This window comes from Euprymna scolopes, chromosome 21 (assembly GCF_053919585.1).
Source record: "Euprymna scolopes isolate OS-2025 chromosome 21, ASM5391958v1, whole genome shotgun sequence".
NCBI classification, from domain to species: Eukaryota; Metazoa; Mollusca; class Cephalopoda; order Sepiida; family Sepiolidae; genus Euprymna; species Euprymna scolopes.
The window spans coordinates 83691671-83717079 of NC_136502.1; the positions used below are offsets into that span (position 1 = coordinate 83691671).

The 25409-nt window shown below is 29.8% G+C and overlaps 1 protein-coding gene across 2 annotated transcripts in view; it reads left to right on the forward strand.

Annotated features, from left to right (window-relative positions):
- Nucleotides 1–25409, forward strand: part of LOC145242530 (protocadherin gamma-B4-like) — a 159903-nt gene that overhangs the window by 82479 nt on the left and 52015 nt on the right. For both annotated transcript variants that reach the window (XM_080105605.1, XM_080105606.1), the window contains one exon: nucleotides 19061–19193. In XM_080105605.1, the coding sequence (XP_079961731.1) occupies nucleotides 19061–19193 (133 nt within the window). The remainder of the gene's footprint in view (nucleotides 1–19060; nucleotides 19194–25409) is intronic.

Genomic DNA, 25409 nt, shown 5'->3' on the forward strand with positions numbered 1-25409 from the left:
TTGCGAGCCTGTCTCTGCTTTATCGTTATTTTCATGGCAAGTGCTCAGCCGAGCTTCAATCTATGCCCCCCTCGCTAATCTTTCACGTAAACACTCGTCTAGCCAAAACTGCTATCAATAATTTCCCACACTCTTTATCTGTGCCTAAACCTAAATGTAGATTCCATGAACAAAGCTTCTTTCTTAGAACTGCACGCCTGTGGAACTCTCTTCCGATTGCCTGCTTTCCAGCTGACTACAATCTGATTGTTTTCAAGTCCAACGTAAATGTGAACTGTCCCTCTAAATAATCCAATTTACAAAATTCCCACTACTTATGTTTACTACGCTATAATCACACTGATCAATGTATACCCATTAACCCTATACTCGAGTGGCCTCCGGGCCTTGATAAGTGGTGATTCCTGTGTAAAAAAAAATAAATCATTAAAATCATTTTGATGAGTTAAAACATTCTTAGGAAGATGAAATTCAGTAATCCCATTATACGTTTGAAAATATAATTTGCATAATGATGTCATCCTTTGCAAGAGATATGATCAAAATAAAGAGGAAAGTTATGAAAAATAAATGAATTGAACATCAATGCTGCATCAACTATTTTAACATTTTTTTTATGTTTGACTGAAGCTGATTAAGAAAAATAATAACTTATGGGCTATTTATAAATATAAAAAGGTTTCTTGATAAAAACACAGAAAGACCTGTTTATAAGAAACAGTAAGATTGGTTGTATGAATGCTGAAACGAAATCTTTCTATAAGGTGTCTTACTTGCTGTTTACAATACCTCGCTAACTGATTTTTCCTTTTTTTTTTTTTAATCTTTTTCTGCGTTTCTATTCGACTGCGTTTCTAATGCCCCCTTTTCTTCTTAATAACAACAATTAATTTATTTATTTATTCACCCATTTACTAAGTAACTCGTCATAGTATACACTAGTGTTTTTATTCCTAAAAAAAGGTTTCATACCCGGTTTTCATACTAGTAAATGAGTTGATTATAATTGTGATATTATGAACAGTTGCATTTGAACTGGTTGTTTTTTCATATTTCATTTTGTCTTTGATTGTACATGTAAGCACTAACATACCGGTCAGGAAGCAAGTAGAGCATATATGAAAATTTAGGATAGCTAACTATTCAGCATAGGGTGAAGTGAGGGTCAGTGGGGTAACATTTGAACGGACCACCCCGGTGACGTTTATTCTAGCTACGCCACTGACATTACAGGCTATTTATAAATATAAAAAGATTTCTTGCTAAAAACACAGAAAGACGTGTTTATATGAAATAGTAGGATTGGTTGTATGAATGCTGAAATGGAATAGGTCTTTCTCAAGATGTCTTACTTGCTGTCTACAATACCTCCTGTTCAAGATGATTTTCTGTACAAAATTAATATAATTTCCTTTTGAACCTGATTTTAGGAATTCTATGTATACTCTTTTCCTTTTTGGGGAGGGTTCATTTTGAAACTACAATTTCAGGAATTTGTGGCATCGAAAATTATCAACTCCATCTCCATATATAATACTTTTATTGCAGAAATTTCCCTCTGAACCAAAGTACCGTATGTTTGCAACAACAGATGCCACATACAAATTTATTATGTCTAGACTATTATCCACTACCTTATGTAACTTTAGAACGACATTTTAGACACATTTAGTCATTATAATAAAATCCTACATTTCATCCTAGGAGCAACACCATCACAGTCGCAGCATCTTTAGAGGAAGTAGTTCTTATTTTTCCTCCTAAATATTAAGTCCTTCTACCGCCTCAGTCAAGATCGAGAGGAAATATACACATTCTACAGATATTGTGCTTGCACCCTTAGTAACTTAGTATAAATTCATAAACATAACATAATCTTTCCCTTTTCGGTTCAAAAATAATAAATTCTCCTTTCTCAAATTCCCTTTATTCTCATTGGCTGAGAGCTTCTGAAATCTACCTCTTAATACATAAACGAACGCTCCAGAACTTTTCAAATATGGCGTTACTCTCTACAAGAGGCAATCGTTATAAAAGTATAAGCAAAATACAAGCATAATAACCGCTAATCAACAGAAAATTAAATACTGATAATCTTACACGTACCTATGCACACGCCACTATCCCACCTAACCCCTCCCCAAAAAGTGTCAGTACAATTGTTTATTTTTCGCTTTTGGAGCGGCTTAGTGAACCTTACCCGATGCTATTTTTTGGCTTTCTTTTACTTTGTTTTATAACGGCGGTTTTTTTATCTTCTTTATACTTTTTTTTACATTTGCTTATAATGTGGCCGATTTAAATTACTTACATATTTTCCGACGATTAGTTAGATTTCAATCATGTTAATAATCTTCTCCGAATAGGTTTTTGTCTATGAGAGAGAGAGGGGAATAAAAACTAGGTAATTGCACATAAAACCAGACCCTAACTTTCAAACACACCAACAGGTCTTTCAATTGAGGTATGGAAGCACTAAATAGATACAATACTCCAGCTATTCTTTAAAACTGCTTACTTATATATTTGAGCAAAATATTAAGATATTTTTTGTTAATATATTTTTCAAACATAGTTGTTGTTTTTTTAATGTACTTTGTTTAAACATATTTTATTTACTCCTGCGCAATCTACTACGATCGTTGCCGATTTAAAAATAAATATTTCACCAATATCATCTACTGGCTTTGCACTTATTATGTTGTCTGAATTTAATGTTTTTTAACATATGTGAAATATTCACATTTTTAAACTGTTAAACTAATTTTATTCATAGTTAACTATATTTTATGTTGTTTTTCACCATCTTATAATAAAAATATATAAAATGTGAAAACTTTTTATCAATTCATTTTTTTAAATCGCATATCTTGTCAAATAACTATGTTTATCTAATTTAATATGTTATATATTTTGTGAAACTGTTTAGATATTTAAAAAATATATTTATTTACAGAAACATGAAAAGAAAACAATGAATGTGTCACGTTTTTTGCAGTTTTAGCAGTTTCAAAAAGGTGAATGTGCGAAAGAAAGAGTTTAACAGTTTTAAAAATGTGAATGTGCAACAGTAAATATTTCAACAGTTTTAAAATGCGAATATTACACATCTGTTAAAAACATTAAAATCAAACATTATAGCTATAATAAGCCAGTAGATGATATCGCCGAAACATTTATTTTTAAATCGGTGACGATCGTAATAAATTGCACAGGTTTAGATAAGATATATTTAAATAAAGTATATTTAATTAAAGTATATTTAAATGAAGTATATTTAAATAAAGTATATTTAAATAAAGTATATTATAATAAAGTATATTTAAATAAAGTATATTTAAATAAAGTATATTTGAATAAAGTATATTTGAATAAAGTATATTTAAATAAAGTATATTATAATAAAGTATATTAAAATAAAGTATATTTAAATAAAGTATATTAAAATAAAGTATATTTAAATAAAGTATATTATAATAAAGTATATTATAATAAAGTATATTTAAATAAAGTATATTTAAATAAAGTATATTTAAATAAAGTATATTTAAATGAAGTATATTTAAATGAAATATATTTAAATAAAATCTAATTATATTTGAAAAAGAAAAAACAAAACGTAAAAATGTTTGAAAAAATATATTAACAAAAAATATTAACAAAAAATATCTTAATATTTTGCCCAAATTTATAACTAAGCAGTTTTGAAGAATAGCAGAAGCATTGTATCTATTTTGTGCTTTCATACCTCAATTGACAGACCTACCGGCGTGTTTAAAAGTTAGGGTCTGGTTTTATGCACAATTACGGATTTTTACAGTGATTACCTACACTACAGTTTTAACGTAAATTTCATTACATAGGGAAACAATTATTTGTTATATACTTGTGTTTTCACCAATTTCGAATATTTTATTTAATTTTCTTTTACGAACTTATTCTCGAGATTGCGCACGTTAACTTTTTATTGGGGGGGAGAATTTGTACATTAGGTCTACGTCCACAATTTTCTTTAGAATGACAACTGTCGAAGGTTTTCAACTATGCTGGTTAAGAAAATCTCATTCAAATTTTGTGGAAACAAGTACTTATAGGGATATAAAAACCTGTATTATGCACTGCAATTCACTCGCTGCCAGGTTTGTACATGCGCAATAAACAAATCTACTTCACTCCTACCGACACTGCCACCCCCTCCCAATTTATTTTAGCGTAGGTATGCTGACAACGATTATCTTGGTTAAATTTGGGGGAATTATTTCTCCCCCTCCTCAAAAAAGGGGTTGCCAACCCCAAAAGCTTTTCTTTACATGGAGATGTTAGGGATGTCTATTCCAAACACCGTTCGAAAGATGGGGAGATTGGTGGTGTCTCTTCCAAACGCCGTTCTTTACATGGGGAGCTTGGCATGTCTATTCCAAATGCCGTTCTTAATATAAAAATACTCATGTTAAAAAAAGACAATATAAAACTAGAATTTACTCTAATACTATTTATGGAAGACTTGAACAACAAACGGAAACAGCTACGACTGCTACCACTAATTTCGATCACTCTAAACAGTTCATATACAGTGAGAATCTAAAACTTCTGTTTTTACTTTCCATTATTATTCTAATGGACGATTTATTTATAATTTTGTTAACTCATACTGATTTACGCATTCCCTTCATTTCTTTTTTCTTCTTTTTTTAAATAAATTAAACAGTACCTGCATGTCATCGCCTTAAACCGTCACTAATCGCCAGTGAAAGCCAGATTATTTCATTTCGGCTATGATTGCCAGTGTCTGCAATTGTTCAGGGATGGCAGTGACCACCAACAACAACCAGGCAGCGCTGGTTAATGGGTCCCACTAGTAAAATATATTCATCGGTATTTCTCTTCATGCAATTTAATCCTCACTGAATTCGAGTTTCAATTAATTTATATCTTTTGCACGTTCATTTTGTAGCATGTTCTATAGTTTTGCAACTCTTTTGGTAATAGCGCCATCTTTGCAAAATTCTCTTCCTCTTCTAAACATCCAGAGGAAAACTGTATATTTAAGACTGAAATATTTAATTGGGCTTCTGATATTTGGACATTTTTTTATGCTAGTAGTAGCTTAATTAATCATTGATCTAACTTTATGACCGAACATCAGTTCAGGTGGTGCCATACTTGACACTGCATTCGGGTTTGGTGTTATATTGTAAACTCTAAAAACTTGAACTTATCCTTTTCTATCTCTATATTGTTAGATTTTCTAAGGGGTCACTTGAGCATGCCAATGAATATATCAGGCTAACCATTGGACCATTGGACCTTTCTAACCCTCCTTAATTTTATATTTCTATAACACTATATTCATACTGCTTCTTGTATTCAAAGATTTAAAAAGAAATTCCATTTAGTTCTGAAGGAGGTACTTTTATGTCATATATTTCTGGAAAAAAAAAGAGCATCTATATATATATATATATATATATATATATATATATATATAAGCCAATGTGGCGAGCACGTTTTTGTATGTCCACAGAAAGGTTTTTTTTTGGGGGGGGGTTCTCGAGAGGGTTACTATTTTCGAGAACTTTTTATATACTCTTTAGATCATAATATCTACGATTTGCGAACGGACGTCATCTCTACATTTGTTTTGATCGACTTTTATAAAATTCCTTATATTCTGTTCTTTCGCATGTTTGGTCATCCTTTTCTGTATGAATAAAGCGAAATTCATCAAAGCAACGCCGTCAGCGGCCTTTCATGCCGGGACGTCTTGAAAGCAATTAGCTTTGATCAATGTTGGGAAAACCCTTCATATCAAACAATTGAGAGTTCCCCCTTTTTCGGGGGGGGGATTGATTTCCCCAACATCGTGAGAAAACAAATAAATGAAACGGCGGAAAGCTGAATTGGCTTTCAACCAACGTCCATTTCTGCGCCTGTTTGAAATCATTCACTTAGCAAGTCAACGTTTTTATTAACATCGCTAAATTTGAACGCTTTTCACTTCCTCTCGCGTCGTAGTGTAGCGGTAAGATCTCAGCTTTTCTTTCACTTTCTTTTCCATCTTTGCATCACAGGTTCGAGCCTGCCTGCCTACCAACACTTTTTTTTTTTACACTTCCAAACGCCGGGTACCCCCACTAGTTAATTTATAAAATGAAAGCTACAGTAACTCAAACACGGATTTTGTTTCAAGAATGCTATTTCAATAGTCTGTTGTGTTGGCATGTATATATGTACAAACAATCATCTTTTTTCTCTAAGTTATGTGTTATTTTCTTTTAAATTTAGAATTTCATGACATTCTACAGTGACTTGCTCTAACTAAGCCAGTATTCATGAATGAATGCCTTTAACTTTGTTAGAAATCATATATATATATATATATATATATATATATATATATATATATAAAAGGCAAAACGCGTGCGAGAGTATTTGTATGTCCAAGAAAGGCTTGAGGGGGGGGTTCTCAAGGGGCTTACTATCGCTTAGAACTTCTTATATACCCTGTAGATCATAATATGTACGAATTGCAAACACGCATCGCGGCTAGATTTATTTACAGCGACTTTTACACGATTCTTGCTATTTCGGCCTGTCTCGTGTTGATTCGGCTTTTTCGTATAAAACCGAAACTAACGTGAAACTAAGGCGTGGTTCTCGCGTCCAGAAAGCAAATGGGCGTTTGGTCAATGTCAGTTTTCACCATCATATCAGACAATTGGTTTCATTTGTACACACTCCCCTAATAAAGGGGAAGCTGGTTTTTCCCAACACATTAGGAAAACAAATCCAGACAAAGTTGTGTGAAAAACAACCCAAAAGAATTATTCCGCAGTTAATTAAGTACACAGATATTAAATTCGCTGCGCGTGTTTCATTCCCTGTGGCGTGATGTTTGACCTCATTAAACACGCACCTGTCACAACACGTTTTTAATGATTTTATTTCACACTTTCTCACTTCTCTGCCATCGCGTGGCGGGTAAGTCATCAGCCTATTAACCACAAACTTTTTTTTTTCTTTTACACCTCCAAACACTCGAGCAACGTCGGGTACCAACGCACTCCCCCCCTCCCCCATCGGGTTCCAGCCTACCTTTCTCCCAAAACTTTTTTCGCTGTTTTTTTTGTTTTGTTTTGTTTTTCTTCGTTTTTTTTATATTTGTTTTCGAGCCTACCTTCCTACCAAAACATTTTTTTTCTTTTTTTGATCACCAACATGCACACCTCCAAACACCCGGGCAACGCCGGGTACCCCCGCTAGTTCAATAAAAAATAGACATTTAAATAGATCAAGGTTTATGTTGTGGTTTAATGTCGAAAGAAGAACGAGAAGGCTTCGAAACAGTGAAATGAAACATATATTAACAGAAAATACAGAAACATATATTGGTTGAGTTGGACTCTGCTCGACTGGAAGGGCAAAATAAGGTTACGACCCACTCCCACTGGATCTCAGCTTCAGACTACTCGAGAGCAGAAGCTGGTTACAGGAAGTGACGTCAGGAATAGTCCATTGTCAGAAATCTGTAGGAGTGCCATCCCAAGAGTTTAGTTAATATAACACAAAAGGTTCACTATTTTGATTTCCATCATGGATGACAAAATTCTTTTAAAATGTCTATCAACACAAAATACTAGACATAATAGATACTGTTTCTTCAAAAGAGATTTCACATATTTTTCCATATTATTTTCGTCAAGCCTAATTTTTGCATAAGTAATCTTACATTTTGTCTCGTCCGTCCATTTTTCATTTGTACAAGTCAGCATGTCTTCTAAAGTATGATGGAAACGTAATACCAAATTCAAGGAAATATTCAAATTCAATAATCGAATTCGTGATAACCTTTACTGTGAAAGCATTCAAATTTTCTTCACTTAATTTCTTTTGTGTCATCACATCTAATAAAGGCATCTGCTGCATCTAAAGATACACTCTAATAGTTTGCTGTGTTAAATTATTTGTTCTTGCTAGAATTTGATTTCTCTTCAAATGTTCTTACAATTATTTTTTTATTTTTCACCAAAAAAATTTTGCTGCTGCTAATAATTCGTCCATTTTGAAATATTTGTCACAAAACATTTTTTTAATTTGTTTTCGTGTCAAAATAAGAAAATTTGTAATGAAGACAAAACTCATTCATTTTCTTTTTTGTCCCCCAGCAAAAGGAGGGTGGACCTGTAAATTCACCCTTGTCCGTTCGTCCGTTCGTCCATCCGCACTTTTCTCAATAACTACACCTTGGAATTTTTTGAAATTTTGCACAAACATTAAACATAATATGAGTAAAAAGTAACAGAACGGATTTTCCAGGAAACTGCGGTTGTCCCACCCCACAGGGGTGTCTTTCGGATTAAAATGGCTAAAATTGATACGTTTGTGCTTATTAAAAAAAATTGGTGCCTTGGATTTTTATAAAACTTTCTGAAAAGTTGTAACTAACTGATTTCTATATAATTTTGTTTGTCTATACTTTGCGAGCCAGGGGCTCTTTCAGGGCTAATAAAAACATTTCATTTTTGGGACTATTTTACCATATTTGTCCAAAATTTTCTGTGTATGTCTATTTAGCAGTTTTGCATGGTACTGAACTTAAATATGTTAAGACCTTAGGGACTTTTTGGACTAAATGGGGGAAGGGCAAATGATGGACTTAGTCAAATTTACATATTTAAGGCCTAAAACTGCACAGTTTGCTCAATTTCACCAGGATTTGTTTCCCCTGGGGACTTTTGAGCCTAAAAAAAAGCAATAATGTTTTTCTGTCTCCAAAAAATAAAATGAAAAAATGATGACAATTATTTGGAAAAGGGTTAGCAATTTCGTATATAACGTTGAATTGTGGTCTCAAATCGCCAATTTTATAATGTTTTTCCAGGTGAAAAGATCAAACCCAGAATCATGATGCAGTTGGCAAAGGCGGCTTTCGTGTGTCTCAATTGGAAACGAATCTGTTAGGATCAGCTTCTATACTCCCCCGAGTTCATTGTTTAATGGCTAAGATTAATTGCTTTGAATGTTAATTCAGAGAACTTCTGTCGCGCATGTGCCATTAATTCCTATGTGGTTTCGATCTAAGAGAAGCAAATCTTTCGAATTATGTCCTGTAAATGGAATCATTGTTTTTTGGGTTTTTTTTTTTTTTTCAAAACTACAAATTAAGATAAAAAAAATACATGCATATACACACACACACACACACACACATATATATATAAAGAGCGTAATTCAGGAGGTAAGTTTACATGTATGTGGTAAAAATCTAATGATTCCTTACTGTTTATATCGACGTGCTAAATAATAAAAATGGCTGTTTATTTGTTATGATTTTTTTTATTTATAAAATATAGTTTGGCTATAATTATTCGGACATGATTCAGTAAGAGCCATAGATAGGAAGATCACTTTGGGCCAACATCTATTCCTTATATTTGTATTATCTATATATCTATAAATGTGAAATTGTGTGTGTACATTTCCCTACCAAATTACTCTGTCAGTTGTCAGTCTACAGACTCGAGATTTGACATAAGGAGTATTAAGATTTGGGGAAATCTTTTTAATTGGTTTTCGGCAAGAAATTTGGCTGCTAAGGGGTAAAAGTTCAACGATTTGACCTTTCAAAATTCTACCAAACTCCTCCGCCAATTTCGGGTGGAAACACTTGAAATTTTATATATAGGTTACTTAAATAATATATATATAATATATATATATAAATAATGTATATATGAATAATATATATATAAATAATGTATATATAAATAATATATATAAATAATATATAACATATATAATATATATATGACACATATAATATATGACACATATAATATATATAAAACATATTATATATATATATAACACTTATATATATAACACTTATAATATATATATATATATAACACATATAATATATATATATATATATATATATATATACATAGCACATACAATATATAACACATATATATAACACATATAAGATATACATATGTAACACATATAATGTATATAAAACACATATAATATATATATAACACATATAATATGTATATAACACATATGATATATAACACATATATATAATAGATATAATATATATATAACACATATATATAATACTCTAATATATATAATACAAATAATATATATAATACATACAATATATATATAATATATATATATGCATAATATATATATAATACATAAATTATATATATATATACATAAAATATATATAAACATAATATATGTATATACATATAATATATATATATATAATACATATAATACATATAATACATTTATATATATATATATATATATATATATATATATATAATCTATATTATATTCATAATATATATATATATAATACGTATAATGTATATATAGGATACATATAATATATATATAATACGTATATTATATATATATGATACATATAATGTATATATATAATACATATTATATATATAATACATATAATATATGTATATGTAATACATATATATAATACATATAATATAAATATATAAAATATAATACATATATATATGTAATATATATATTATATAATACATATAATATAAACATATATAATATATATATATATATAAAATATATATATGTATGTATATTTAATATATATATAATATATATAAAATTTATATATATAATAATTTATATATGTATGTATCTATAATATAAAGCTGAATGTCTGAGTGTGTGTGGTTGACTATTTTAATGATATTCTAATGATAGAAGATGTATCGAGACACAGGAATGGGTATGTTTGATCTGGCAGAACAGTGGTTCATTAAAATTGTGGGGTCTGCGTTCGCGCCTGGTCCACAAAGTATGGAAATAAAAAATTAAAAAATTAAAAAAAAACGTTTACAAGTGTTTTTGATATAGATGTACATAAGAATACTTTGATAGGCATGTTTTAACTAAAATAGGTATGGTAAAATAAAAATTGTGGGGTCTGCGTTCGCGCCTGGCCTCCATAGAATGGAAATGGGCAAAAACTTTAATAAAGACTTTTCATATCTATCTGCGTAAGTATACTTTGATAATTATGTTTCAGTTTGAAGAAATATGGTATAATAAAATTATGGGGTGTTCGTTTGTGCCTGACCTCCATAGAATTGAAATATGTCACAAAGTTTAAAAAGGTTTTTAATATAGATCCACAGAATATTGTGATAAGTGTTTCAGTGTGAACAGGTATGGTATAATAAATTATGGGGTTTATCTATTTTATTTTTACTTTCATGATATTTGGCTTTGGTTTTGATATGCCCAAATTCGAAGCTATCTCATTACAGCCCTTCCTTTTCATAACCTATCATGCTTTAATAAATCAGAGTCCATTTTCTGTAAGCTGTTCTTGAACCCAGTCAACGACGGGTACTTTTGCTAGTATAATATATATATAATATATAAAATATATAGTAATAATATATATAATATATTGCTATAAAAGCACATGTAATATATATAACATATATATATATATATATATATATAACATCTATAATGTATATATAACACATATAATATATATATATATATAACACATATAATATATATATATAACAAATACACTATATATAACACATATATATAACATATAATATATATAACACATATAATATATATAACACATATAATATACATATATAACACATAATATATATATGATATATATATAACACATAATATATATAATATACATATAATATACATACATATAACACATATAATATACATATATAATATATATATAATGTATAAACATAAACCATATAATATATGTATATAATATATATATATAATATATATAATATATATATATAAAATACATATATAGATATAATATATATATAATATAAATATATAAATAATGTACATATAAATAATGTATATATAAATAATATATATATAACAGATATAATATATATAACACATATTATATATAACACATATAATATATAACAGATATATTATATATATAACACATATAATATATATAACACATATAATATATATATAACACACATATATATATAACATTTAATATATAACACATGTAATATATATATAACACATGTAATATATACATATATAACACATATAATGTATATATATAATACATATAATATATATATAAAATACGTATATATATAATACATATTATATATATATAATACATATATGTATATGTAATACATATATATAATACATATAATATAAATATATATAATACATAATGTATAATAGATATATATATATGTAATACATATAATATATAATACATATAATATAAACATATATAATATACATATAGTATATATATTATATATATGTATATATATAATATAGATAATATATATAAAATATATATATAATAATTTATATATATATATAATATAATGTATATATAATATACATAATACATATTTTTATATAATAATAAAATATATAATATATATATATGTTGCTGAATAACATCTTATAATTTGAAATGTAGCTGAATTGTTATTCATTTATATATATATATATATATATATATATAATTATAAAACTCAAATGACTTTGTAACGGGTGTTGTAACCAAACATCCGGTTTACGACTTCCTGTGGCGTACGTAAACATAAACCCATAATGCTGTAAACAAATAAACACAAATCGCTGGACCAGTTTTGTTTGAAGAAACGGATGTCCTTAGAAAAACGAATATCTTAAATTTATTGAATAAAAAACTTCAACAAATGGGAATCAAATGCAAAACGTGATTAGAAATAATACATATAATCATTGACCTGTTTCGTATATACAATATATATTATACTAAATAATCAACACAACAATAAAACGTGTTGTTTTACTGTGTACGTTTTCAGCATCCCAATTTTTTTGTGTTTAAATCATTCAAATAAACAATTGTTAATACTTTCTGCTTTTTTTATTTGTTTTACATCGTCCATTTCCGTATTACGTTTTAGTTATTTTAACGCAATTTTCTAACAAATAAATCTACTATAACCCATTGACAACCATAAGAGCATTTTACGACGGTGATTTACCTACCACCTTCCTCTTTTTTAATTTATTCTACATTTTTTAATACACCTTTTTTAAAAACATTCATACATTTTTTTCTACACTACCAACATAAATAAATAACCACGAAAATATGTTGTTTTTTTTTAATTGTGTTACAAATAAATAATTAACGTGACAATAAAACGTATTGTTTAACTGTACGTTTTCAGTGTCCCAATTGTTTTTTTTTGGGGGGGGGTCGAGTTTAAATTAAAAGATATATCAAAATTTGAATTTAACTTTAAGTATTATGTTATCTGTTCAGTGCACATTTACCAATAAGTATGGCAAACCACTTATAATTCAATGGCTGTAAGTTTTGTTGTTTGTTTTTTTTTTCAAAAATAAACAATTATAAACAGAACGACTCATAGAAATCTATCTATATTCTTTTTTCATTTTAAAATACTTTCATGGAAATGTTTCTGTTATGTCACAAGTGTCACGCTCATATATTAGTTCCATAGCTAATATAATATAGTGACCCAACAGGTCACGGGTAGTCTAGTATATACGTACAGAGCAAAGTTTTGAACTTAACCTCAGATCTTAACTTTAAACTTATATATATATATATATATATATATATATATATATATATATATATATATATATACTAGCAGAAGTACTCGTCGTTGACTGGGTTCAAAAATATACTATGTTTTTTATATTTCCATATTTTAGGGGCCAGGCGCATACACAGACCCCACAACTTTAATGAACTACCTTTGTTCAAAATGTAACATACCCATTTTTGATCCTCGATACCTATTCTATCATTGTATGTGGTCAGTTTTGTATGATTGATCATATAGGAGCCTATTCGTGTACTCACACATAAACACACAGTTAGCTTTATTATCTCTCTCTCTTTCTCTCTCTCTCTCTCTCTCTCTCTCTCTATATATATACATGTGTGTGTGTGTGTGGGTGGGTGTTTATATATATATATATATATATATATATATATATATATATAGAGAGAGAGAGAGAGAGAGAGAGAGAGAGATAAACAAACAGACAAACCAAAGCGACAGTCAGAGAGAGGGCCAGTTTCCTCCAAAAATGAACAAAGAAAGAGGTGAATTACAGATCAAATCAACCGTTTCTTAATAAATGTGTAACAATTGGCTGTAGAAAATTGGAGCAGTAATAACAAAGAATATGATTGACTAATTAGCAAACTTACGTGTATATATAAAGACAAGCAAACGAGGACTCACATCAATTTAATGCAATATATTGACCAATCCTCACAAGGATAAAACATGGAAAATTCTGCATAGCTTAATTGCCATGTATATTTTCGTAACTGTCCTATGCATTGGTAATGAAGAATCAAACTTTTTCAAGTTAGGACATCTTTACTTTATGCTTTCAGTTTTGTGAATTTCTGTAGCCCTTAATTCCATTCCAAGTAATTTAAATATCCATTTATCTTTTACCTTGTGCGTTCTGGCTTTAACGATTGCATATGTCTGTGCAAATACTTTTTGATCATGTTTCTATGCATGTATGGGTTTTATATGCAGATGTCAGTTTTGTCATGCTCAGCTCAGACAGTCGTGTGTATGCTTTCTTATGCCTCTTTTCAACTTGTGTGCATAATGATTTGTTACTCTGTTCATTGCTGGATATGATGCTAACTTTGATCCAGAAAATTATCCTGGAAATGTAATAAGAATTACATTTCTAGTATCATTTTTATTTGAAAGATTTTTGGCTATAAATTCAGATGTTTTAATAAAATAGACAATTAACGTTATTTTTTATTTTAAAATATGTTGTACAGGGTGGGGCAGAGCACTTGCTTATTTGGAATATCAATCAATGTGTTTGGATGTTTGGATGGCAGCATTGATGTCAATAACTCTTGTTTGTTGGCGGGTCCAGATGTTTGTCTTTCTGTCTTGTAGAGTGATGCCTGACATTATCCTCTCCATCTTCCTTTGTGCTACTGCCAAGATTTCACTTTGGCGAGTTTTCAGGGCCCATGTTTCACTACTGTAGATCATGACGGGTAGTACATATTCATTGAAGATCTTTCCTTTCATTGACATATTTGCTTTTCGGTTTCTCATGATATTCTCCACTTTCCCACTCGGCGGCGAGGCTATGATATGTATATCTGATTGTTCTCATGAGTGTTATCGTAAAAGTATGCTGAACAAATGTCTAACTTGTTTAGTTGGAAAAATTTGAAACTGAAAATAGTGAAAAAAAAAAATGTAAATTAAATCTTTTAAACATCCGAACGTAACGACTTTTATTCTATAAATAGATAGGCACTCGTCCAAGTTATCCGGAAATAGAAATCTTCTTACGCTCTAGAAAGACACGACGACATGCCAGCTACCAGTTGGCAAAAAGACGGCGGACGGAACACTATGGCAAACATGTTAAGTATTTTTTTAAAACTCATCCTAAATGTTTTTTTATGTTACCTTGTTTTTAAACTTGTTTTTCTTGTTTTATTTATGTATTTGTCTGTATTCTCCTGTCTTATTCGTCACCCCCCCCCATGCTACAAAGTAAACGATAAAAACAAACAAAATGCCGGAAACTAACGATAAAAAAAAAATGTCGGAAATTATTCTCTATTAGAGTAGATAAACTTAGGACTTTATAAAAAAAAAAAAAGTTAGAACTTTTTTAACAAAAAAAAAATGTAAATTAAATATTTTACACATCTGAACGTAACGACTTTTATTCTATAAATAGATAGGCACTCGTCCAAGTTATCCGGAAATACACGACGTGTGTGCAATTTGGATTCCACCCTCCTTCTCTTCCTCTGAATTTTTTTTTTAAGAAAATTTTATGAAATCAAAGAATATTGTTTCAAAAGAATATTATTTGAAGATTTTTCTTGAAATAAAATAAAAAAATTTTAAAATATTTATTCATGAAACTTACGGTAGGTAGTTATTTTATTTTATTTTATTGTTTTTCATTTGCTTCTCCGATAAATGTTATGTTTCCTAGCGTTTTTAAGATTTGATCAGCAGCAGTCCACATATTTCAGCGGTTTTATATCGTATACTGGTCAAACCTGAACCGACATTTACAGAAATCCGGTTCTTAATATGCACCAGTACCAAATTTATTTTTAGATATTTAGTATGTAATGCTTTCCCTCCATCTCGCACTCTCTCTCTCTCTCTCTCTCTCTCTCTCTCTCTCTCTCTCTCTCATTCGTTCTCTCCCATTTTATCGCTTTCTATATACTTAGATCTATCTATATATACATCTATATATATAAAACTTAATTTCTGTGTGTAGGTGTGTGTGAGATGTATGTATTCCCTATAGAAAGAAAGGTTAGAGAATCTACAGTAAATCTAAAAGTGTATTTTTATATATAATTTACTGGGAAAAACAGTGAAAATACTCACAAATCTCTAAATGCCCTCCTAGCCTAAGAGAGCTATTAGGACTGAACCGTCTTTAAAACTTCAAAGATATCTTATTTTGATGAAATTTATATCATATACATAAATTTTTCCATGGAAGTAATAAGGTTTTATAAGCATAGTAAAAATATTGATCCTCATCAAAACAAGCACTGTTGGGTCTTTCTGCTAGTATATATATATATATATATATATATATATATATATATATATATATATATATATATATATATATATATATATATATATACACACACACACACACACTAGCAGGACCCGCCCCTCATAAAAAATAAAAGTACGGTTGTTGGTGGCCAACCCCAACCTCAGCATGTTTAAGACATGGTTTTCGGAATAGACACCAGCAACCATACAAGTACTTGTCTCTGCCAAAGTTAAATGAGATGTTCGTAATCAGCATAGTCGGAAAGCTATAAAAAGTGTTATGTTAAAGAAAATTGTGGAGGTGGAGCTAATGTAAAAATATAGCCACACAAAAAAGTTATTATTTTCTCTATAGAGCAACGCTAATCGGTTAATATGTTTAATTTTGTTTGTATTTTTTTTTCAGCACAATTGTAATCTGTAGAAAAGTACTTGTCTCTGCCAAAGTTGTATAAGATTTTCATGAACAGCATAGTCGAAAACCTATAAAAGTCGTCATGTTAAAGAAAATTGTGGAGGTGGAACTAATGTAAAAATTTACTCACAAAAAAAAAAAAGTTATTGTCTTTGCTATAAAACAATGCTAATCAGTTAATATGTTTAATTTTTTTTGTTGTTTTTTTTAGCACGACTGTAATCTATAGAGAGTGACGACAATCGGTTAATATGTTTAATTTTGTTTCCTATTTAGCGACGACAATCAGTTAATATGTTTAATTTTATTTGTTTTTGTTTTTTTTTTGCACGATTGTAATACTTAGAAAACAACGACAATCGGTTAATATATTTTTTTTTCTTTTTTAGCAATGCCAATCGGTTAATATCTCTTTCTGCTAATGTTTTTTTCTCTAAAACATTAGCAGAAAGAGAGAGTGACTACAGCCAGGTCAGCAGCCTGGAAAAGCCCAATAAAAGAGTAATAAAAATTGAACATGCCAATGAATAATAAACACTTACAAGCCTCCACCCCTTGTAAACACTTCAAATAAACTACGAAAATCACCATTTTTACATCTCCAACACATTTGAAAATAATTTCTGATGAGGACGCTTCACAGAACGTCTGAAACGCACCTAAATTCTCAATGAAAAACCAAGACACGGAATAATAAAATAATGTTAAAAAATACACATTGTTGGTGACTACTCCCTTATTTAAATATATATATATATATATATATATATATATATATATATATATATATACACACACACACACACACACACTTCAATCCTTTAATTCCATTCAATCTAATTTAATTTGTCTAAAACCGGCATATCCATCTGAAGACACATGCTGCATATGGAATTCTTTATTCCAATAAGCTTATTTACCATTCATCTTTATTATCATCGATATAAAATGTCAGGTACTTGGTTGAAGCAGTAGTTAGACTTCCATTTACTGGTTACACAAGTCATATTTTCCAGGTCTAATAATTAATCAAATTATAATTAACTTTACTTTATATCTTTGCCTTATGTCAGTGCATTATTGGCCAGATGATGATTTATTAGGAGGAATACTCAAGGTTATAAACTCCACCAAATTCAAGGTTATAAACTCCAAATTCAAGGTTATAAACTCCACCAAATTCAAGGTTATAAACTCCACCAAAAACCTTGAACCTTCAAGAAATTGTTCAATTTTGACCCCTTAGCAGCCCTTTTTCTTGATGAAAACTGATTAAAAGGTTTTTAACATGTCTGAATACCCTATATACCAAATTTCAAGCCTGTAGATAAAAATTGTTGAGTATATAGGTTGAGAGTTGTCCTCTCTCTCACACACACACACACACTCACTCACATTCTCACTTTTTTACATATATAAATTTGAAGAGGGGCATAACATCTACTATGTATTTGTTTCGTAAATAAATGGACATTGCTCAGTCATAAAATATGCTTAAATATGATATTTCCATTAATGCATTTTTTGTATTTGTTATATTATATTGGACCCAGTATAGAGTAATTTAAAAAAAAATTGACCTGTGCACCACCACCGAGAACCAAAACCAAAAAGTTTAGCTTACGATTTACTTTTTTCCGTTGCCGTTAATACCTGACTTATGAAGACATGTTTGCTGCAAGGCTAAAAATTAAAACATGAACCAATAGCTATTACGTTATGCATGCATACTCGTAACACCGTTATTCGACCTTCATTTGACAAATTCCATTTCTTTAATTTTCACACTTGGGAACAAAAATTTAATCAAGTTAGCTTTAGTCCAATAAAAGATATCTAAGAGATTACTTTAGTATATCATATTAAAACTATCATTTGTATGTGTTGCGTTTTTTTTGATTTATCAATGTTTTATTGTATACTTATATAGATACGTTTTTATCTTCTTCAGGAAATAGAAGACGCTGAAGCAAAAGAGCAAATTCAAATGATGATTCCTGATGTTCAGAGAGAGTTGATATCAGCTCACACCGATAGTGATGATGGCTGGAGTGACACTGAAACTAGAAGAACCCGACTTCCAGGTATAATCGATATTTTGTTTGAATGATTTTGCTTTTAGTTACATTTTCAACCATATTCTTATTTCATATATATATATATATATATATATATATATATATATATATATATATATATATATATATATATATAATATCCTAGAGTTTTTGGTGGATAGCTCATCTATGTAAGTCTTGAACTGTAAAAGTTTGTATATGACAAGCAAGAGTCCTTTTCTTGTGAACATAAAAAATTATTTGTGGGAATTCTAAAGTATGTTTTATTGAGTGAATCCGGTGTCTGATTGGTTGCTAGCAGAGCATGGCTCAATTTGATTGATCAGTTCCTATCGCCAGTGTCTAGAAGTAGAAACTTCCAATTTTCTTTAATCATACCCTTCTCGTTATATCAAAAATATTGCAACAAGAAAGATTTAAATCGATGTTTTTTTTTTTTTTTCAAACATAACTCAATTCCAGAACTAAAGCTTTAGCATCTGTTTTTGCATGATTAAAATATATAAAAAAAAAAAAACACCTGGGGAAGTTAGGTGTATAACAGATATCTAAAAGATTACTTTTGCATGTTCTTATTTTATATATATATAACTACTTCATTTACTCACATAAAATTAATATACGAAAGTATAGACTTATGCGTAAACTTTAAGTATTTACTTCAAAAGTGCTCAATACGTAGGTAAAGCTAGTTAGTAATTTATAAGATATATATGGCGATTAAGCTACACTAAATATTTGGCGTTTCATCCTCTCTAGGATTTGTCAGGCTTATATGCGAATTCGCGCATAAGCCTGACCAATCCTAGAGTGGATGAAATGCCGAATATTCAGTGTAGCTTAATCGCCATATATATTTTATAAATTACTATATATATATATATATATATATATATATATATATATATATATATATATATATATATATATATATATATATATGTTGCCATTTTCTTCATTTAAAAAGACATTGAAATAAATCACCAACAGAAAAAAAATGAAAGGAAACAAAACCAACAAAGTATAATAAAGACTTGGTGACTTGTGCTCAAGTTCCAATATTATTTTCTCCCAAAAAATCACACATGTATTAGATACAGTTGCAGTAGATATGAGAAATAGGGAAAGTGCCATACAGCCTGTTAATGAAGAAATGTGTAGTCGTTTCTGATTGCTCGGAAAACATTTCTCTGGTCATGTATTGTTATTGTTTATCCCATAAAATGGATGCTTGGAGTGCAAAATAAGAAACCCCTTTTTTTTTCTCATATGTGACTGTTATGGTACACATGTTAATTTGGGAATAACAATAAGAGTTCCAACAAATGCTTATACTTTGCTCAACGAAATGACCTTATCGACAAAATGAGTTTTGGCATAAACATTTTTTGAGAAATTTTATTTCTAAAAAAATTTCCTCCAAACAATTTATTGCAAATAAAATACACAAGAATTGAACTAAATTTGGTTTAAGATTTTATTGGCCATTTTATGCCAAATGTCGCAAATTCAACTATCTCAATCTATGCGCGAGCCTTTTCTAGTCTCACACAAAAACATGCGTTCACATCTCAAGCTATATTACTTGTCATATACATACGCACACAAACATACGCATGCACGTCCACACACGTACATATATTCATGTTCGCGTATATACACTCACATTCACGTGTATACACACACACGCTAACGTACACACATGTACTCACATACGTGCACACGTACACACACATGGACAACGTCATTTCCCCTTTCAAAGGAAATCCACACATGCGCAAAAGACCACCGGAAACAACTATAAAAGCAAGAGCAATAAGCTGCTTCCTCCCTTTCCAACTCGCCTGCCGAGGTGAGTGGTCTACGGACCAGCCGCCGTTTCGGCAGGCATGCGCACGCGCGCGCCTCACGCCACTTGCTACCATGTGGGGCAAAAAGCTAACAAACAGTATGTACACCTTATACGCTTTCTCTCTCCATGAACTGGATTGATATTCTCACTCTTTCTCTCTATATATATACAACTTGTCCCTGAGAATACCTTCGCATAGCTATCTGCTAACATGGCGCACGGCTTTGCTGTCAACCCTCTATATTTGTCTTTGTCTACACGCTGGACTATCATTCCCATTTCCACTACATTATTCACTTTTCTTCCCATGTGCGAACAAATGATAGAGACCCAAACGTGAGATGAACACGCATTTCCTTTTCTTTCTACACCACCAGTCCCGCAACAAACGATGGTTACACCCGAACGTGGACATGAACACGTGTTATACCTAAAGCATTCATTTTTCAACAGTAAATAAACGACAGGTTTATTTTATCCAGCAATTGAGTTTTTGTTTCCTTCATTCCATTCGTTTCATTATTTTCTCTTGTAATGGGATTAGGATATATATATCCTAGTCCTCTACACCTAACATAAAGAGGACCAAAAGGGACATAACTAAACTAATAACTTGATTGCTTAAAACAACACCATGACAACAAAGCTCCTTTCCTAGAACTGCCTGCTTGAAGACCTCTGTTCTGCTGGCCTGCTTTCCAGCTGACTACAATATGGTTGTCTTCAAGTCCAATGTAAACAAGTTTCTTGTTGCACCGTCCCTTAAATAATCAAATTATACCAAATTTCCACCATTAGCAATTACTACGTTGTTGTCTCGGTAACCACTGTATATTCATTAACACTAACAATGAAGATCACACAAGTAAACATATGGACATAAAGAAAGTTCTAATTTTGTCAAGTTAAACTTTGATGAGTGAAATTTGCTCAGTTTTAGAATCAATATAATTTTATGGGTTTGAATCACTTTAAAATCAAAGGTAAAAAAAAAAAAGAAAAAAGAAACGAATTGTGGAGAGAAGTGTCAGACTCGTTAAAGAATTCTTTTACAAAGTGTCCTCAAATATTTCAATGTAATCTTAAAACTGCTACGTGTAAAACTGTATGAAAAATCGATACAAATAAAGTTTTTAAAAGTTTTCATTTTATGGAGTTGAGCTCTCATCATGGTTGGAAAATGATAAAAATTTTCTCAAATTTTGAGAATCTATTTAATTTATCGTCACAGATCAAAAGCATTATTAATCTGTTTGCTACCTTATTCTTGCAACAACTACATTGTTTATTCAGAGTAATACGAGTTATTTCCCTTGTACTACATAAGACTATAAAAAGGCATTTCTCAAAATTACTTCCCTTCAACTACTAGTAACGACACTTTTGAACCAAAGATTCTTCATAACAATGACTTATAACATTACTGCATAGTCAACTAACATATTTCCTAATTTTCTGCAGAGCGCCACCGGAAGCAGTGACAAGACAAATCAGTTCCTTCACTTCTATTGTTCTTCAGTATTTCTATTGTGAAGCGAAATATATATAAAAAAAAAAAAAGAAATTAAAAAGAATACAATAAAAATTAGCAAAATTATAAAAAGATAAAAAATAACACGATTAGTCTTTATTTGCACTTTTAATAACAAAATTTAAAAAATAAGTTTTTATTTTATTTGAAATTTTATAAGAAATATATGTTTATGAAATTGGAAAAATAAGTTTTTTTTATTAAAATTTTTTTATTTGAATGCATATAATAAATATATGTTTATGAAAGTATAAAAATAAAATTATTGAAATTGAAATAAAAGTAAAATTATTGAAATTGAAATAAAATTATTGAAATTGAAATAAAATTATTGAAATTGAAATAAAAATAAAATTATTGAAATTGAAATAAAAATAAAATTATTGAAATTGAAATAAAAATAAAATTGTTGAAATTAAAATAAAAATAAAATCATTGAAATTAAAAAAAAAATTATTGAAATTAAAATAAAAATAAAATTATTGAAATTGAAATAAAATTATTGAAATTAAAATAAAAATAAAATTATTGAAATTGAAATAAAATTATTGAAATTTAAATGAAAATAAAATTATTGAAATAAAAATAAAATAAAATTATTGAAATTAAAATAAAAATAAAATTATTGAAATTAAAATAAAAATAAAATTATTAAATAAAAAATAAAATTATTGAAATCAAAATAACCAAATTACAAACATGATAATAAAAACGTATCCAATACATAATAAAAGCAAAGGAACTGATTTGGCTTGTCAATGCTTCTGGTAGCGCTCCGCAGAAAATTAGGAAGTACATTAATTGACTATAACCGATTACACAAATAAAATTAAAAATGTGCTTTATTCAGCAGTAGTAATTAAATCATTTTTCATTAATAAATATAAATTTTATTAAAAATATCAAATATTGTCTATTTTTTAGTAGTTGCTGAATAAGTTTATAACTGTAGTATAATAAATGGATTTTTTTTTATTACTGTAAGACAAGCTTAACAAGTAAACAAAAGGGACCTTATATAAGTGTGTGACTGATAACATGCTATGCTTCAACACTTGCAGGAGAACGATAAAAGCATACTGCTGTGGTGGCAGGCAGCTGCTGCTAATTGTAATTCTGAATCATAAAAAAGACACACGGTAAAAATGATGATAAAAAGAAAAAGATTTATCTTCCCTACGAGCGCTTTCTTATTGCAAACACATTGCTAGTTTTTATCAACTCCATGGAAGACGCTTAGTTCCTCCTTGTAAGACATTTACAGCAAGAACTCATATTTCTACCACAATGAAAAAAGATATTTCTCTCTTCCTCCATGTGCCTCGTATCAGGCAGAATTTTTATAGACACAGATTTTCCACAAGGGCTTCCTTCTCGTGGAATACATTACTGTGGGACTACTTCCACATTGATTACAACTTCCCAGTTTTTTTAGGCGCTGGGCTCAAAAATCAACAGAGATTAGACCATTCCTGTAATGATCTTGTTCCTGTTGGTTGTGGTGTAATGCTGGTTTTGTGCAGTTCTAGGAGGTCCACCCTCTCAGGCTTTGCCTTTTCTCTTTGAAAAGGAGTTAGTTTATTGTTAATCGCCTGAGGCGCCCCTACCAGGGAACACCAATGAGACTGTCCAGGCACTTTTTACGGGTCAATGTCCCTCCAGAGGGCTTCTAACTTTTCAATCCTATTTTTTGACCCTGATATGACATTTCTTGTGGTGGGAGACCTTCAAAGCTAATGTCAATAAATCCTTGTTAGAAATCTCTCCATAAATAATCAAATATTAATCATATTAATGTTAGTATTCCCAAAGTATTCTTCATCTTTTGACTGATAATCATTCCATCTCCTTGAGTGGCTCTTGGCCTTCATGGGTGACTAATAGGGCTACCCGGCATTGCCCGAGGCCAGAGAAAAAAATAACAAAATAGAAGAAATTAAGTAGTGTGTGTAACATTTATCTCTCTCCTTTTCTCTCTAACCGTCTCTCTATCTTTCTCTCTTTACCCATCTCCCATTATTTCCCTCCTTCTACCTCCTCCACCCAGCCCATTCCTCTCTCTTGTTTTAACATGTTGAAAAAATAATAATAATAATAATATAATTTATTTACCTTATTAGTGAATTATAGTAGGCACAACAAAACCAACTGATTTTCATAAGAATTTTTGATTATGTATATATCTATAAAAATGAAAATATCTGCATGTGTGTCTGTCTGTCTGACGGTCTGTCTGACTGTCTGTCTGTCTGTTTGTCTACACTTCCCTACCAAATATTTCTGTCAATTTTCGGTCCACAGACTCGAGATTTGACATAAGGGGTATTGAGATTTGGGAAAATATTTTTAATCGGTTTTCGGCCAGAAATTTGGCTGTCAAGGCGTCAAAGTTTAAGGATTTGACCTTTGAGAAATCTACCAAACTCCTCCACCAATTTTGGGTCTAAATACTTGAAATTTTAGATATAGGTTACTTGGATATGGATTTAACTTTATAATTTGATTTGAGCCCAAAACACTAAATGTTAAGGAGTGAAAAATGGGGTCAAATTTAACCTGTCAACCAATTTTTGGTCTAAACATTTGAAATTTTACATAAAGTGTATACAGACATAAGGCAAGCTATTTAATCGGTTTGTGTCCGAAAATTTTGCTACCAGGGGGTCAAAGTTAAAAAGATTTGACCTTTGCTATCTCTAGCAAACTATTCAGCAAATTTTGGGTCTTAACATTTGAAATTTTACATAAAATGTATTTACATATGCACCAAGATTTTAATCATTTTTTGAGTGAAAATTTGGCTTTCAAGGGGTAAAAGTTGACAGAATTGACCTTTGCG